The sequence below is a fragment of the Choloepus didactylus genome, chromosome 10 (genome assembly GCF_015220235.1).
Source record: "Choloepus didactylus isolate mChoDid1 chromosome 10, mChoDid1.pri, whole genome shotgun sequence".
NCBI classification, from domain to species: domain Eukaryota; kingdom Metazoa; phylum Chordata; class Mammalia; order Pilosa; family Megalonychidae; genus Choloepus; species Choloepus didactylus.
This window is the reverse complement of record NC_051316.1, coordinates 53,443,147-53,461,356: the sequence shown is the minus strand read 5'-3', so window position 1 is coordinate 53,461,356 and position 18,210 is coordinate 53,443,147. Positions and strand designations below refer to the sequence as shown.

The following is an 18,210-nucleotide window of genomic DNA, read 5'->3' as shown; positions in this document are numbered from 1 at the left end:
TAGGAAGAAGGACTAACCCAAATTATGGTCCCAAGTTAGAACTTTATTTTACTTTGTCATAAGCTTACTATAGCTCAAAGTAGAGTATACAAGGATGCTGGGATATAAGTAGAATAAACTGTTTTAATTCTCCTTGCTTTTAATGTTTTAGGTCAAGATGGGCTTTATACTTTCAAAACCTATGAATGAAAACATGAAAAATCAAAAGGAGTTCATGCTTATGAATTCACGACTTCAGGTACTTTTTTAAACAATCTATTCTGTTACTACAGTGGTTAAAGTTTCTCCCACATGTTCTTCAGCAGTATATTGTCTTTGACCCCCAAAAGTAAAATGCTCTTAGGGCTCCATCCTTAAAGCCAAGATGAAATGTATTACTAATTTTCTGGTGAATGGGGCTGATTTAAATCTCCAATCCAGGTACTCGTTTTCCATATTGCAGGAAGAAGTAACTGCTTAAAGTAGACAAAATCCACACACCCCCACCCCCACACCCCACCCCACCAGATGTCCATGTCCTAATCCCCAGGACTTGTGACTATAACTTCCATGGCAAAAGAGACTTTGCAATGTGACTAAGTTAAGGAGTTTTTGATGAGGAGATCATCCTAGATTATCCGAGTGGGCACGATGTAATCACTTGTTTTTATAAGGGAAAGAGGGAGGCAGGAAAGTCAGAGTGAGGCACTAATGTGAGGGAGAGAGAGGGAGAGATGCTAAACTGCTGGCTTTGAAGCTAGAGGAAGGGGCCCTGAGCCAAGGTATGCAGGCAGTCTCTAGAAGCTGGAAAAGGCAAGGAAACAGATTCTTCCTTAGAGTCTCCAGATGGAACGCAGCTCTGTCAGCCCAGTTTGGACTTATGACCCTTACAACTGTAAGACAGTAAATCTTTGTTGTTTCAAGCGACTAAATTTGAGTATAATTTGTTATAGCAGTAACAGGTTTGTATCATAGTAAAGGAACACTGGGTTTTAAGGATCTACTGCTTGTATAGTTACTGGTTAGCAAGGCTGATCTTTGTTGGGGAAGATATTACTCAGTGTTGTTTCTTGTAAACACAACCCCTGACCAGAGTTAAGAGTGGTCAGGGCTTGGTATTCTTGTCAAGAGTGTGCAGGGACATTCAGAACCCATGGGGAATGCCCCTTCCAACAATCTACCCCTTGTCTCTATTGATCAGAGCTTTCAGAACAGCCTTGAGGTCTGCTCACTGATCTCAGTGACCACATTTTGCAGAGCTTGTGTTGGGGCTCAACAGCAGCAGTTAGCACAGTGGACACCATCAGTTTTCAGCATGGCTGAACCAAAAGTAAACCAGGCTCATAAGAGCCTCCTCCCGTATGCCTCTTTGTTGCTCAGATGTGGCCCTCTCTCTCTAGCTAAGCCAACTCGGCAGGTGAACACACTGCCCTCCCCCCTACGTGGGATCAGACACCCAGGGGAGTGAATCTCCCTGGCAACGTGGAATATGACTCCCGGGGAGGAATGTAGACCTGGCATCGTGGGACGGAGAACATCTTCTTGACCAAAAGGGGGATGTGAAAGGAAATGAAATAAGCTTCAGTAGCAGAGAGATTCCAAAAGGAGCCGAGAGGTCACTCTGGTGGGCACTCTTACGCACACTTTAGACAACCCTTTTTAGGTTCTAAAGAATGGGGGTAGCTGGCGGTGGATACCTGAAACTATCAAACTACAACCCAGAACCCATGAGTCTCGAAGACAGTTGTATAAAAATGTAGCTTATGAGGGGTGACAATGGGATTGGGAAAGCCATAAGGACCACACTCCACTTTGTCTAGTTTATGGATGGATGAGTAGAAAAATAGGGGAAGGAAACAAACAAACAAACAGACAAAGGTACCCAGTGTTCTTTTTTACTTCAATTGCTCTTTTTCACTTTAATTATTATTCTTATTATTTTTGTGTGTGTGCTAATGAAGGTGTCAGGGATTGATTTAGGTGATGAATGTACAACTATGTAATGGTACTGTGAACAATCGAATGTACGATTTGTTTTGTATGACTGCGTGGTATGTGAATACATCTCAATAAAATGAAGATTTAAAAAAAAAAAAAAAAAAAAAAAGTAAACCAGGCTCAGAGTATGAAAACTTAACATTGGATTTATACCACAGCCAGATAGAAAACATCAAAGCAAAGTAGAAGATTGTTTAATTGCCCAATAAATGCAGGTTGTCAGAATGTATTTAAAAATGTTTAAAGTCAAAATCCAGTGTTAAAAGTTTGACCTGAGTTATTTTCCTAAGATTTTAGACAAAGATTTCTAGGCCTTTGTGGTTCATTATGACCCTGGGAGTACAAGGCCCTACTGTAAGGGAACATAATGCAGTGGTTAAAAATGAGGATTAAAGCAAGGCTGCCTTGGTGTGAATCCTGGTTTCACTCCTGACTAAGCTGTAGGACTCATACCTCAATCTCCTAATCTGTAAATTGGAGGTAATAGTATCTCTTTCAGAGGGTTGTTCTGAGGATTAAAGATGATATCTAGTGTACAGAACCATGCCTCAAGTCTAGAACGGAATCTCACACTATACAAATATTAGCTGCTGCTCTCATTGTTATTTTTGGTATTAAAGACTGGTAAGGGTGTCTTGTGCAGGATAAAGATTTTTTGAGGGGAATGGAATGGTCAAAGAATGGGCAACTGAATTATTGTAACAGAGCAGAGTGACCTAGTGGAGCACAAATATTAGGCATATGAACTAGCTAAATGTCAGACACCTAGAGCATCCTTGTCAAAGACCTTTGGAAACAGCAGAACTTTTACTCTTAAATTATTCTCCATGTAGTCAGGGCCTGTCAAGGGCCTGGGATTTTACTCTACTTGTAAGCTAACAAGTTAGCCTGTTACTGTTTCGTGGATGCTAGGAGAAGGCAGGAGTCTCCAGGGTCAGAGACTGAGGACTTTATTACTCACTGCACCACAAGCAGCATGAGCATGATGTTGGTGTCTGTTTCCCACGCATCCCAAGTACCGTGGGGGCAACACAGGTGGGCCTAGATGGGTGCTGTGCATGTAGCAGGTGTGTATCATAGTAAAGGAACACTGGGTTTTAAGGATCTACTGCTTGTATAGTTAGTGGTTAGCAAGACTGATCTTTGTTGGGGAAGACATTACTCAGTGTTGTTTCTTGTAAACACAACCCCTAACCAGAGTAAAGAGTGGTCAGGGCTTTGTATTCTTGGCCTACCCAGCAAGAGTGTGCAGGGGCATTCAGAGCCCATGGTGGAGTGCCTCTCCCAACAATCTACCCCTTAGCTCTATTGACCAGAGCTTTCAGAACAGCCTTGAGGTCTGCTCACTGATCTCAGTGACCACATTTTGCAGAGCTTGTGTGTGTTTGGCTGAACCAAAAGTGAACCAGGCTCAGATATTTAGGGGAATTTCTGTAAACATAGGGCCCAACTGAACCAGGAGCTTTGTCTCAGATAGCAGAGTGGGAGATAAAGTTTTCTCCAAAGGGGTAGTTGCTTCTCCTTTATGCAAAACTGAGATGACACAGGTCAGGCCAGCTGTACCCTCAAACTCATTAGTCTCATTTCACCAGCCAGTGGGCCCTTTCCTTGTACTTATCACATCCAAGTTGACCTGTCCCAAAATATGGACATCAGGCCAGAATGTCACAATAACTCCATGAGTTAGGTGTTCATTTTTAACAGGCGCTCAGCTGCAGGCCAGTGGGCACCCCGTTTGAAAGGGGTGTGTTTGATAGCTGTGTCCAGCAGGTGGCGCTGCTATACTGGGCAATGGCCTCTGGGTACTCTGGCAACAGGCTATGATTTTCTTTTTCTTGGTAGGATTCTATATTGTTTCTACTAGACGACCTGGGAAGTGACAGATATCTCTACATGCTCTCACTACATGAGACAGTCTCTGAATGGGAGAGTCTCTTCTCAACACTATGAGTATTTATAATAAAAGTATTCTATTGTAATACTATAATGTAACTATTCATTTATATATGGGAGATACACAGCCGTATCTTGAATTAGCCCAAAGTTTCCACAAGCAAGTCCATTTTAATTTACCTTCCCCACACAAATTTTGCTCATATACTATCAATTGAATTTGTCTGTTCTTTTCTTCTCCCCTGTGGGAACAAAGGCCAAGTTGGTTAACAGACACCCTTCAGAGAGTCTCACAATAGTTGTCAGAAGATTATGCTATCCCCCATCGGAGTGAGGGGTGGGGGGGGTGGGGGGAGCTCGGGAAGTGCAAGGGGGTGAGGAAGGTTCTTTCCCCCTTTGGCTCCTTTCTTAGAATTGATGCTACTTCTCCTCTGCTTCTAGAGAGCACCTGGGCTTAGGGGCTTCATTCTTTTAGCCCCCACACATGCCACTGCCCTGCTCTGCAGTCCTCAGCACTTTGGGCAACCCAGAACTTATCATGAGACACTTTCTATGGGACCAAGTAGACTTGAGAACATGCATCCAACAGAGCCTTAAGAGTTTGAGTCTTCCCCCTCCCTGAAGCTCCCCAGCATGGCCAGCTTTCTTCCCTAAAGCAGGTGAAGTTGGGGAGAGGGGAAGGGAAAGAACAGGGTGAGGGAGGGAGAGAACAGCTTGCTGCTAGTATGCAAGGCTTTGTATTTACTTTCAATTTTAAGTGACTTCTTAACAAATTGGGCTTAACAAAGAAATTTCTAATGATTTTAGTCTATTCAGAGTTCTGTAGCCTCATTGCTACACAGCTTTGGGGACTCAGGAGTCACAGCCATCTTGTCTTTTGGCCTACTATGCCTTGGGACGTGCTGCTTCATTGTCATGATAATATCCTTTCCTCCTCCCACCCCAGAGGAGAGTATCACAACCAAACACTATTTGGATGGCTTGTTTAAATCCTACCCTCTGTCAACCTTATTTAGCAGGTAGGACAGTGAGGGACCTTTACCCTCCCCACCACCACCACCACTTGAATGAGAGCATTTTCTACCAGATCTTAGGGAGCCATCTTATATTCTCCAACTCAGTCCACCAGGGTCCTTGTCTTTTCTCTTCTAGAAAGCCATGTCTCTGTCAGCATCCCATCCTTTGTCACCAAAACCAAGGGTCTGGGATTTTATCCAAGTTGCAGGCTAACAAGTTACCCTTTTACTGTTTGATGGACGCTGGCAGAAAACAGGAAACTCTGGGGTCAGACACAGGGGACTTCATTACTCATGGCAAAGCAATATGAGCATGATTTTGTGCCAGTTCTCTATGCACCCAAGTCCCTAGGAGGTGATGTAGGTGGGCCTAGATGGATGCTGAGTATGCAGTGAGTTTGCGACATAGCTGAGGAACCCTGACCTTGGAGAATTTACCACATTCATAATGAGTGGTGAGAAAGCCTTCTCTTTAACTGGAGGGAGATGTTACTTCATCCTTCAAAGTTGTGAGCTCTAAACACAACCCTAAGAAATGGCCTGGGTAAAGGGCACTCAGGGCCTGCATCCTTGGCCTATCCAGCAAGAATGTGTAGGGACACTCAGGACCCCTGGTGGATTGCTCCTCCCAATCAATGTGTGTTGGTTAAGAGGACTAGTTCCTCCTTGTTAACTCAGGATATACTTTATTATTTAAATTTTGGTTTGAAGGAAGAAATATAAGGAAAAGAATATAGATCAACACAATTGATCTAGCTTCCAACCCCAAAGCTACTTGAGTTCTAATCCTAACTTGGGCAGCCTAGAGAGAAATGTTCTCATCTGGAGTAGTTTCAGAATGTTTCCTATTAAAGGAATTAAACTTCCAGCATCCATTTTAGGGTTTAGAGCTATTCTTTTTTTTTTTTTTTTTTTTTTAAGTCTATCATGAAATATTTGACATGTATAACAGAATATATTCATATTAAATGAACCCACCACTCAACTTAAGAATGATATCACAGTACCCCTGAAGCCACATGTTGTTTCCCTCCTATCTGTTCTTGAGTGAACCCAAACAGCTAAGGCTGGGCTGGAATTGACTTCATGTCCCAGAGAAGTACCCTGCAATTAGAATGGAATGGGCCACTAGGGTGTAAGATGACTTGCCTTTGCCTTACTCACTTTTTCACAAGTGAAGTTTTAAAAACTCCGGATTGAAACACCATATGTAAACAATATCTTTGTCCATGTCTTTTGGCTATTTTCCTATTTAGTAGCACCTCAGTGAAAATGGCAAACAGAAGAAAAAGCAAAACATTTATTAAAGAAAAGCCTAAAAACTGGGATTCTTTCCCAATTATTTTTCTGTAGGACTACTTTTTTTTGACCAAAAAGATAAATTATTAACTCTGTAATTCCACATTATTATTTTTCCTTTTATGCAAATGGACCAGAATTAGAAATTCAACTACATCTTATACCAGTAACACTCAACCCTGGCTGTACATTCGATTTGCCCAGGGGGTTTTAGATGCTTAGGCCCCGTTCCCAGACCAGTTGGGTCCCTTCATGTGTGGGCCTGGGAGCTGTTGCTGTTTTAATCTCTCCAGGGGATTATAATGCACAGCCAGGGTTGAAAACCTTTGCCCTTTCCTTCTTTATCTATAATGCCACATTATCATACTTGATACTGGCAGCAATTTAATATAACCTATGTTGGAGCTGGAACCACATATGGTTTCAATTAATAGTAAGTTAACCAGGCAATTAAATTAATCTCTTGAGTCTGGTTAATAAAAGTTTATACAAAGCTTCCAATCAAAAAATTTTCTTTCTATTAACAACTTTGGTTCAATTTATGATGGAGGAGATTCACCCTATTGATTATGAGATTTTCAGATCATTAGCAAACTTCAGCTTCCCATACTGAACATGATGAATTGAGCATCACTCAGGTAAAAAAGAATACTTTCTTAAAATGCCACTAGATGGCAGACCTAAATAAATTTTATATCACCTGAGTGGCCTGAAATTCATTTGCTATTATAAAATAGGATCAAAACTGGAAGCAGAAGCAGAAAGAATGAGACAGGAGAAGATTCCATAGATTCTTGCTGTGCTACAGTGCAAAGCAGTTATGGTCCATGTAAAGGTGACTTGGTTAGTAAATAAATTTTTATTCATTATTTACTGTGTGCAGGCAACAAATTAAAGATTGAAAAAAAAAAAAAAAAACATGAGAACTGACGTTTGACCTGCCTATTGTTAGTTTTGTGTTAAGAAAATGAGGTGTATTTATCAACCAAAAACTTAGTCATTTAATATGTAGGCCAAGTAGGATGCAAAATGGATAAAGTCTGGGTTCTACATTCTTATCTAATTTGGTGGGGAGAGGGTGAGGATATGCTCCAAATAACCAGATATTTGTGTGTATGTCTGTGCCTAAGCCCTGGAACCTGTGGATATGTTAACATGGTGAAAGGGACCTTGCAGATGTGATTCAGGGAAAAGACTTTGAGATGGGGAAATTGTCCTAGATTATTCACATGGGACCAGTCTAATCACATGAATCCTTAAAAGTAAAGATGTGAAGACAGAAGAAGGGCCACAAAAATGTGATGTTGCTGACTTTGCAAATGGAGAAGGAGCCCTTGAGCAAAGGAATGCGGGCAGCCCCTAGAAGCTGGAAAAGGCAAGGAAACATATTTTCCCTTAGAGCCTCCAGAAAGGAACACAGCCTGCCAACACCTTGATTTTATCCTAGTGAGACCCATGTCAGACTTCTGCCTAAAATTGTAAATTTGGGTTGTTTTAAGTCACCAAGTTTGTGGTAATTTGTTACAGCAGCATAGAAAACTAATATGGTACATGTGTATGAGAGATAATATTTACATGTATATATAAATCTATGACTGACAAGTTTCCATCCAAACTTTTCACAAGCTGCAGCTGAGTTACATGGGGACTGGCAGTCCATCTGTTCATAGAATTTCAAGGAGGAAAGAAGGAAGTCTTCAGCTGCAGTTAACACCGTTTCCTCCACTTGTCCCTCCCAGCCTAGGGAGTATTAGTTGTCAGCCCCTGAGTGCCTCCCCATTCCTTGCCGGTTACCTTAAACCCTGCCTACTGACAGTGCATAGTTTCTTCATTAAATTCTTTCAGTTAAACTTCTTTGAGGGAATGTGCTGTCTACTTCCCATTAAAACCACTCAAACAAAATAATGAGTATGTTCATCTATGTAAAATTTAACAGTTACCTGCATTTATCATGAACAGTAAAAATGTACACTTTTTAGCTAATATGCATTAAACTGCAAATATGTCTGTGTATATAAATAAAATTCTCATGTTAGCTGTGTACATCAAAAGAAATGAGAAGTGTATATGCTGACCAAGAAGAAAAGACCTAGAAATCAAGCATGTCACATGGAAATTTATAACATGCAGCTGCTTCCATAATAAAATTGATCTCTCCTTTCAGATATAGATATTGGAACCATATAGAAGTTACAGAACTACAATTTATGTACATACCCACAGACCATACCCAGAGCATTAGTTAACCTAAATACTAGCTTTCTAATATCTTTTTTTCCAGCCATATAAAAATTAACAATATTACATCAAGCCAGAAGTATTACTAGTGCTGAGTCATTTTATCCATGAGCAGTGCATGTCGGTCCCTAGGTAAAAGCTCTGCTTAAAAAAATTTGGAGACAAAATTTTCATGTTCATCTGTGAAGCTTCTTTGGTATCCTGGAGTCATTTCTAATCTTTTTCTGAGGTACAGGCCATAGCTTTCTACTAGAAACAAACCATCTGAATTACTAATTCTCTCCATTACCAATTAAACTTCCTTTTTGGTCTACTATTGGATCTGCCTTATTCCAAATGCCATGCAACAGACAATAGTGTTAAGACAGGGTGTCAGTGTGAACAAATTAATGCAGTTTTATAGAGAAGCATAATCTAATTCATAAATTTTTCCCAGCCCTTCCTATATTTAAACTTGTTATTGCTTAAATTATGATTTCTTTATGTGTTTGGTGGGTTTCTGTTAATTTCCAGGACTTGAGTTTATAGCTTTATGTATTTCAGATTGGATAATGGAACACTAAAATTTTATACTTGAAAATGAAAGCCTTAAAGGCTCATCTCAGTCACTCACATACACACAAAAATTCCAAACGGCAACTTTAATTTTCTTTTAAGAGTAGTTTTAAAGTCAACGTATTTTATTATTTTTAAGCTAATTATTTTATGCTCTTATCTAATGTGATTTCTAGGGTTTTTAAGGGTAAGTTGGTCTCAATACCCAACTTCTATACTTGTTCTTAAACTAAAGCATGAATTTCAAAGCAATGCCTTAGGATGTTTCTGGAAAAATATGTTAGAATTACATTACTGCTGCCTAGCTGGGTAGTTGAACATGTTGGCACTTTCATTTGCTTCTTCATAATGATGTTTATGTTAAGAATAGAACCCCAAAGAGAAATTCTAATAGTGATTTATTTTTCAACACTTATTAAGTGCTGCTGGTATGTCAGGCCTCTGCTGGCATGTCAGGCCTCTGCTGGCCAGTGAAGCTATAAAGATGAAAAGATAAGGTTCAGTAGTTTAATAATATTTATATGTTCTGATTATTTCAAGTTATTCTTTTCTGATTATATTCAAATTATTTCATATGGTGCTGATAGAAAAAAAGTTTGGCTCATGATCAGCAAAGAAAAATCTTTGGGTTCTCTTTGAATCCATTTGGTAAATTAGTGATACTGGTTTTTAGGTGCACAGGTTCAGTTCGGTATACTGACTGAAGACTAGAAATATTCAGGCCACTACATTAGGGATTTATTTCATTATGGTAGTTTAATTATGTCATTTAGAGAATGATTTTTCGTGTTATATGGGCACATTCATTTGGTTTTTAAATCTAAAAACACGTGGCTTAGATGCCAAGTTATAGTGTAAATAATTATTTTCAGTTCTGTACCCAAAAAGAGAAATATTAATTTGAAGCCATATTAGTTTTGAGAGAATTTCAAACTTGAAGCTCTCAAAAATTTAAAAGCTATTTTGGAATGGCGGATTGTAGGTGATTTTTCTTCTTTTAAAAACTCTTTCAATTAAATGTTATTTTTATAATGTAAACAAACAAACAAAAACAAACAACACAGTGGATGCTGCAGCTGTAGAACCCAGATCTTAATATTAGCACCTGCTAATGGGAAGGATGCAGTTGCTGCCCAGTCCGCTCAGCCAGACTCAGAGAACCTCACAATTGGAAGGGAACTTATTCATTGTCTGCTCCCATCCCCTGGATGGTCTGATTTCCTTTGCTACATGTCCTCCGAAGGTGGGGCTCAGGCTCTGCTTTAACTCCTCCAACCCAATTTTGACACCTTGCTACAAAGTGCAACACAAATCTCAACAATGCTGCCCTTCAGTTCTATTCTTTAAATGAAAGGAAATAAGATGGAAGGAAATAACCCATAAGATAGAAGGGCTCTCAGGGCTGCCTCAGAACTAGGAATAGAGACAGGAAAGAGGCTCACAACTTCAGCAGTTGTGCCAAGTACAGCTGACACAAGGGCCAGCCAGTACTCCCTGTCTTTTAAAAAATACTCCATTAATTCAGTGAATCTCAGGGCAGCACCTTGGACAATTCCCTACACGCCTTCATCTCCTCCTTGCTCCTCCTCGCTCCTCCTTTCTCTTCCTCCCCTAGCCACAGGGGACTTGTTGGGGAAATACCTCCAAGCCTCCTAGCTGCCTGGATGTTACTTTATTCTGCCCTTATTCCATCATTTAACAAATATTTATTGAACACCTATTAAAGGTGATGGGATACAGCAGTGAAAAAGTCACTACCCGCATAGAACCTACATTTTAATACAGAAGACAGACAATACACAAAGAAATATATAATATTAGGAGAAGATAAGTGCTATGAAGAAAAAGTTGGATGTGGGAGTCCAAGAAGAGCTGTCTCTGAGGAATAAGTATTTGAGCAGAGACCTGAGCAAAGTGAGGGAGAAGCCCTGTGCCAGGTGGAGGAAATAGCAGCAGAGTTGCTTCTTCCATTTTACTTGAAAGAAAATGTATGAGTTCATTTTCTGATGGGTTGGTTCATCTGGCACCACTAAAAAGAAGCCCACAATTTTGTTTTGTAGCTTCCAGGGTACACATTTACTCATAAGAGAAAATAAGAATGGAATTAAAGTTTAAACTTCTGGTTAAAACTAATTTTGTTTTATTCTGCTTCAGAAGAATGTTCTTATTTTTGCCTTTATTCTTACTGTGAAATATGAATCACTTCAAAATTTGCAACTTTAAGAATGAGAATCATTTGTGACTCCTCAGCGCACTCTAAAACAAAGTACCTAATTTTGGTGAGATAAATTGTTTCAATCTTAGAGGTGACTGTGGAATTATCCACAGCTAGGTTCCATCTGTTACACTGACACCAATAATGACATAAATGAAACAAAATAATACTTATTTCCTCTATCCAACCTTTCATCACAGATAACCTAGAGGGCAAAAGTATTTTTCTGCTAGTTTTTGTCTTTCCTAAAAAAGTTATTTAATATTTTTAATGCCTTTAAATGTACACAGTATTTTTAAACAGTAGTTGTTTTTTAAGCCTTTCATATGTGAAAATATTAAAAAAAAGTTTTGTTTCCTTGTTAATATCCCTAATCCATCAGATAGATTCTTTCAGAATTGTAAAGTATGCTTACAAGTGTTATGTTAGGGAATGCATCCCTAATGAATTTCTTAATATTATCTGACAAAAACAAAACAAAACAAAACAAAAAAACAAAAAAAAACAAAAAAAAAAACTATGCAAACCAGGATTAAGAAAGCACATTTCTATTTGGTCCCAGTTACCTATTCGAAAAGAGACTTTCAAGTTAAAATACATTCACACAGATCAGAGGACAAAAGAAAATGCAGTCAAGTACTGAGTAGAGATCATTATACAAAGGAATGTGCATAATTGTAAAGAAGTCTTTAAATATGTTTTCTTTTTACCTCTCTTTTAAAAACATTTTTTATTGAGATATAATTCACATAACATAAAGTTCAGCATTTAAAGTTTTTATTTTGATTGTTTTAGTATATCGCCGACTTGTACAGATATCACCATCCATTATCTTTTTTAATAATCATTTTATTGCTGTGACTTCAAAAAATAATAATGCTTAATACAGCCAATTATCTTTTTTAAATTCATTTTTATTGAGATATATTCACATACCATGCAGTCATACAAAACAAAGCATACATTCAATTGTTTGAAGTACCATTATATAGTTGTGCATTCATCACCAAAATTAATTTTTGACATTTCTCATTACCACACACACAAAAATAATAAGAATAAAAATTAAAGTGAAAAAGAACAATTAAAGTAAAAAAGAACATGGGGTGCCTTTTTTTTCCACTATCTTTTTTTAGTCTTGAAACTCAATTTAGCAACAGCAGGTTTGCAAATCTGTTTACCACTGGGGAGAGTTTATTCAAAGGTGGTTAGTTCCTTTTTTTTTTTTTTTTTTTTTTTTCCTGTTTGTTTGTTTGGTTTGGTTTGGTTTGGTGCAAATTAACAAGCCACACCCCAGACTTGCTGAGTTAAAAACTCTGCAAGTGAGGCCTAACAATCTGTGTGTATGTGTGTGTTTTAAGAGAAGTTGTAGGTTTACGGAAAAATCATGCAGAAAGTACAGAGTTCCTATATTCCCATCCACCCCCCCTTATTGACATCTTGCATTAGTGTGACGTGTGTTACAATTGATGAAAGCATATTATTATAATTATACTGCTTACTATAGTCCATGGTTTACATTAGGGTTCTCCGTGTTGTACAGTCCTATGTTTTGTCTTTTTAAAATTTTTATTTTTAGTAATATATATACAACCTAAACTTTCTCCTTCTAACCACATTCAAATATATAATTCAGTGCTGTTAATAACATGCACAATGTTATGTTACCATCACTACCATCCATTAGCAAAACGTTTTCATCACCCCAAATAGAAACTCTGTACAATTTAAGCATTCACTTACCATCCTACCTCCACCCCAGCCTTCTTTTACATTATGCTATATTTTCTTACTTCCCGATGAACTTTTCTCTGTGATTCAGTGAAGTCCTCCATGCAAAGATGGTCAAGAACTACTGACCAGGCTGTTAATGACTTCTGGACCAAGGAGTTGGCTGAGTCACTGTCTTGCTAAATATATATAAACTATTATCATGGCTCAGTAATGATTGCATCATCAGGGAAGATTTATTTTTCATTTACATGTTTCTATAGCTTATATAACCAACCTTTAATAAAAATCTGGTAGCTTAATGTGTGTGTGTGCATGCATGCAAACTACTATTAGTTCTCAGATCCTTCTCATGAAAACCAAAAAGTAAAACAAAAAACCTAGCTTTCGTATACATCACCTATTTGAAGATAATCTTTCATTAAGTTTTCTTTTAGCAAAGTATTTTCTCGACTAAGAATATTTAAGTGTGATATTTTGAGTATAATATTCCATTGTAATAATGGCTTATAGGTAATTATTTATTTATTTATTTATTTATTTATTTATTTATTTAATTAAAAAAAAAAAAGCCTGAAACTTTTGAGAGAGCTTGGCTAGACAAGCTGCAAAATCTTGCAGATTGGAGGTGCTTTGCTTTTTGCCCTCCACCTTCACAGTGGTATCTGCTGCAGCCAGCTACACCTCAGAAAACTGGAAATAGTTCAACTCTAGGTTCTATCTCAGACAAAAGAGAGTCAATGAAAAACATACATTTTTAAATCAGTGCTAAAGAGAACTAATTTTGAAGTTTTTTTTAAAAGAATCTAATATTTGGATTTTTTCTCCTAGATAAAATGTTACTTCAAAACAAAACAAAACACAACACTTCTCATCACTAGGCCATTGGGAAGTTTTATTCAGTTATATTACTATCAAATATTTCCCCCTCATTCTTTATTTCCCCACATTTGGGCTGTTCATCTTCATGTTCTTTTCTCAGTGGCTTTATTGAAAAACTGGTGACTAAATCCTGCCTCCTACATCTTGCCCCCCACTCTCCACCCCACCCCTCCAGACACAATTGATTAGCAATGTAATTGCAGGCTGCTTGTCCTTACTTGCCAGGAATTAAAAATGTATTATCAGTCACTAGATCAAAAAGCCTAGATAACTAGGTCTTTGAAAAATTCACTTAATAAAGTAACATAATTAATGTGTTTCTTTAATAGTTCCTTAGGAACAGAATGTATATGAGACCGGGTGTTAATAATAAAAAATAGCGAACTAGATAGAATGTAAGGCTAGAGAGTCAGTGGTTTACTACAGACTCGCTAATCAAAGGAGTATGGAGCTCAGTAAAAAAAATATAAGAAGCTTTCCCTCCCAAGTCACCAAATTTCTGGATACAGTTATGACAATTCAGTTTTTTAAATGTTCATTTCCATGAAGGCACAGGCTTGTATTTGATTAGCCTTTTTGTTATTGCCATTCTTAGAAATCTTTAAAATAGAAGTCTATGGTCTTTGGACCCTACTGAGAAAGAACTAGTTTAACTTTAAATCAGCAAATGGTTAAATATTTGTTGAAGGAAATCAGTTGATTCCTTGAATTTGCAGGTCCTTGTCAAAGAAACAGAATCCCGAGCATACACTACAAAGTAGTCACAGAATCTCTGGAACCAAAAGAAATAATAGATAAGAAAAAAAATCAAGATTGTTAATTCCATTGATGTACCATTCCCTCTAAGAAAGTACATATCATCTGTTGCTAAGTAAAAAGATTAATGTTGAGACCCTTATTAAATAATAGAAGAAGCTGTTTTGAGAAGTATGGTTATGAGAAAGTAGTGTTAGAATTATTTACACTTGCCTTATTGAGATTTTACAGCAACACTATTCAACTGCTAGGATTGTATTTTTTAAACCCACACCACTGATACTAACTATATTCAAAATCAATAGGAGGTATAATAAAAACATAGAAGCTTTTTAAATTTATTTCATATTATTATGAGATGTCTATTTTCAAGCCAGCTATTTCTTATTGGGTAGATGGTAGGTGAAAAAGGATGTTCCATCCCTACTCCACCTCCCATCAGTTGGGAAAATGAAAATGGCAGAGTGAAGTCTTTCTACTTCTTTTTTATTATAATGTTGCAAATAGTTTTTAAAATCCAGAAATTGTTTTAGTAAAGGGACATATCAAAAATATTAATAAACTAGCCAATTTTTATTGAGTGCTTATTAAATACCAGTCACTATTCTGAGCACTTTGTGTATTCTCTGATTTCATTCCATGATAACTGAGTAAGGAGATTCTATTATTATTCCCATTTTATAGATGAAGAAATTGAAGACTGGAGAGGTCAGGTAACTTGCCTGAAGTCACACAGCTAGTATGTGGTGGGGCCAAGCTTCAAACCAGGGAGTCTGATTGCAGGATTTGCAATTTTATATGACAATTCTTGTTTCTTTCTGCTTCAAATATTTTTTTTCATAAAGCATACACAAAAGCTGAGGCATTAACTAATATGAGTTAATCTTAAACAATTTTGGCTTATGAAATGTCTAGGTTATAATTGCACAGAAATGATAGCACAGTAAATAGGAAATGTGAGTAGGAGTTTTAAGATAAAATTTAGGATGAACTTTGGAAATAAGTGTACACCCTTCTGGGACTGGTTGTCAATGACAGTTAATTGATATGGGTATACCAATCCTAAGTAATTAATCAGAATTATGATAGCATCTTTATTGAGAGTATCTATAACAGTTTGACAAAGAGCACCTCCTTGGAGTAACCCTGAGGAAAGCAGGGCTATTATGAAGTTATGATGTCTAAAATGTAAATAGAAGGAAAAAAAAAAAAAAAGCAAAGGCATAAAAAAATCAAGAGATTTGCCACAAAGCGTTCAGCCTACTTAAGTCGTTTTGATTAAGTACTATTTCCCCAGCACTGTAGCTCCAAGAAATTTGCTGCCTCACATACTTTCCCCCTCTAGATCTCACAGCACAAATGTCAGATCTCACCTTGTGCGTCTTTGCAGCTATGGAGATGGGCAACTCAGCAGAACATGTCTCTCTATGGTAGCACTGGGGAGGGGGAGGAGCATCCAAATTACCTGTGGGAATTTTTCAACCGACACTCCCTCCCCCAAATTCTATAGTGAACCAATAAATCATTAGCATCAGGATGTCTAGGCTTGGACCACTGTGCTGGACAATTGAACATATCAGGACACCTGTGGGGCTGCTTGCATTGTTTCTTGTTTCTACTATGGGTTAAGGGCCAGCCTTAGTCTTATTTCAAGGCCACAGACTCTGCCTTTTACTCGGGAGGACAATCTCTAAAACGTATCCCACAGACCCCAGGATGAAGTGGAGAAAGCAGAGCTGGATCAACACCAATTTATCACTGCTTCTGACCAAACACACAAAGAAATGCCCAGTGTGACATCATCTTTGTACCCAGTATCACAGTTCATTGCAAATGACAAACTAGTTTTATGGAATTTTCTGACATGAACCAAAGTGTGTGATCCTCATGAGAAATACTGTGATAATCCAGATGAAATTAGTATTGCAGTAGTTTATGACTTCCTTCTGTTATCTTAGCTTTTATCCCCCAGGCAGTTTTTCACATCTTGTTTATTTTTCCTTCCACCCTGAGTAACCAAATGCCATAAATTGCTATTGCTTCAAATATAAGTAACCTTATTTTGATTAGCCCTTAAATCAAAACCATATTGTATCACTAAAGGTGCCTCAAATCAATGATTTTAGATAGCGCTAATGATGCTTTAAGCACACACAAACATTTAATCAGTGGAGTCAGATTTTAAATGAAAACACTTACCCTCTTTGTCTGATGCTGCTGAGGGCTGGCACCTGGGTTTCAGAACCTTCTCTCCATTGACCCGCATTGCTTTTTCTGACTCTGTGGGCTCTACATTGGCTTCCTCAATGAATATATGACCCAAAAATGTACCTTCCTAGTGCTTCTGGCCACACTATACCCACCTTTCTATGGATTTTACATTTCAGGCCCCCTGGAAACCTCAACCTTTTCCTAACTCCTCCTTGATATTTCTCCTTGGCAATTCAGTTATCCTGAATTGTACATTCCAGCTGGGAGTTCCCTGGGCTCTGTTCTTCAGTGAAGGTCAGTTGTACCTACTCTTGTTTCTCCACTTAGTCTTTCTAATGGCCTTAGGTCACTAATGCCATCTTAACCTGAACATGTGCCAGGATTACTTCCTTCTAGGAGCTAGATGCAAACTCCCCTCTCTTCCTGTTTTCCTCCCTGAACTTGGTTTGGATCATCCACTAAATTCTCATTCCCTTCTGAGAGCATCCAGAGAACAGAGCATCAGCAAAGCAGAGCAGGTGGGCATGTCTAGGGCTAAAGGATCAAGGCTTTTTCAGATCAGTTCATTCTCTCTGCCTACCTCCCCAGGTTCTATTTGATGGCTCATTACTCAGATGTTGCCAGAGGAAACTAAAAGTCTTTGCAAACTCTATTAATCTAACCACCTAAAGCACACATGATTTTATACATACGGTGAAAGAGACATGGATCCCTGACAGCTAGGAGCTGGCCTGGCACTGTTGGCTAGACCATGGTGTTCTCCTATTGAACATAAGCAATTTCATACCATCACTTTCAGACAAGGCCATGCTGTGATCCTGTTGGAATCAAGACAAAATCAAGATCATTCTGTAATCATGTCAGAGCACAGACAAAAACATGAAAATTGTCCAAACCACAGAAATTACCAAGCATCCCCCATCCTGGCTAATACAAGGGCTGGTGCATCTTTAACAATTACAACTCTGGCCTACTTTGGTCCTCTGGCCTTCTAGATAAGCCTTAAGATTTCCAATCATAGAAGAATTTCCACTTCCTGATAGCATCCAATTCAGAATATCTTTGAACCCTCCTCCAAATCACCCATATCCTAAATTAAGTCCTTCATGTATCCTCTTACTAAGATATCCTAAAGTTCCCCATAGTGTGTGTCTCCATTGCAACAAGCCCATAAACCCAGCTTTTTTGGACAAGTGTGTTGCTGGTGGTCTTTAGCTGGAGGGCCCTGACAATACCGTAATCATATAACAAACATCTAATACTTATTTAGCATTTACTGCACTTCAAGAACTGTGTTTAGCTCTTTGCACATATTAATCCTTGTTACAAACTATGAGATAGGTGCTCCTATTATCCCCATTTTGTAGGTGAGGAAACTGAAGCACTGAGAGGTTAAGTAAATGACAATCCTGTTTCTCGAAGAACATTCCATCATAA

At 38.1% G+C, this 18,210-nt stretch overlaps 1 protein-coding gene across 3 annotated transcripts in view; it reads left to right on the top strand.

The window, feature by feature from the left end:
- Nucleotides 1-18,210, top strand: part of PLGRKT (plasminogen receptor with a C-terminal lysine) — a 56,761-nt gene that overhangs the window by 2,444 nt on the left and 36,107 nt on the right. For all 3 annotated transcript variants that reach the window (XM_037798245.1, XM_037798244.1, XM_037798243.1), the window contains exon 2: nt 152-238. In XM_037798245.1, the coding sequence (XP_037654173.1) occupies nt 158-238 (81 nt within the window). In that variant the 5' untranslated portion in view covers nt 152-157. The remainder of the gene's footprint in view (nt 1-151; nt 239-18,210) is intronic.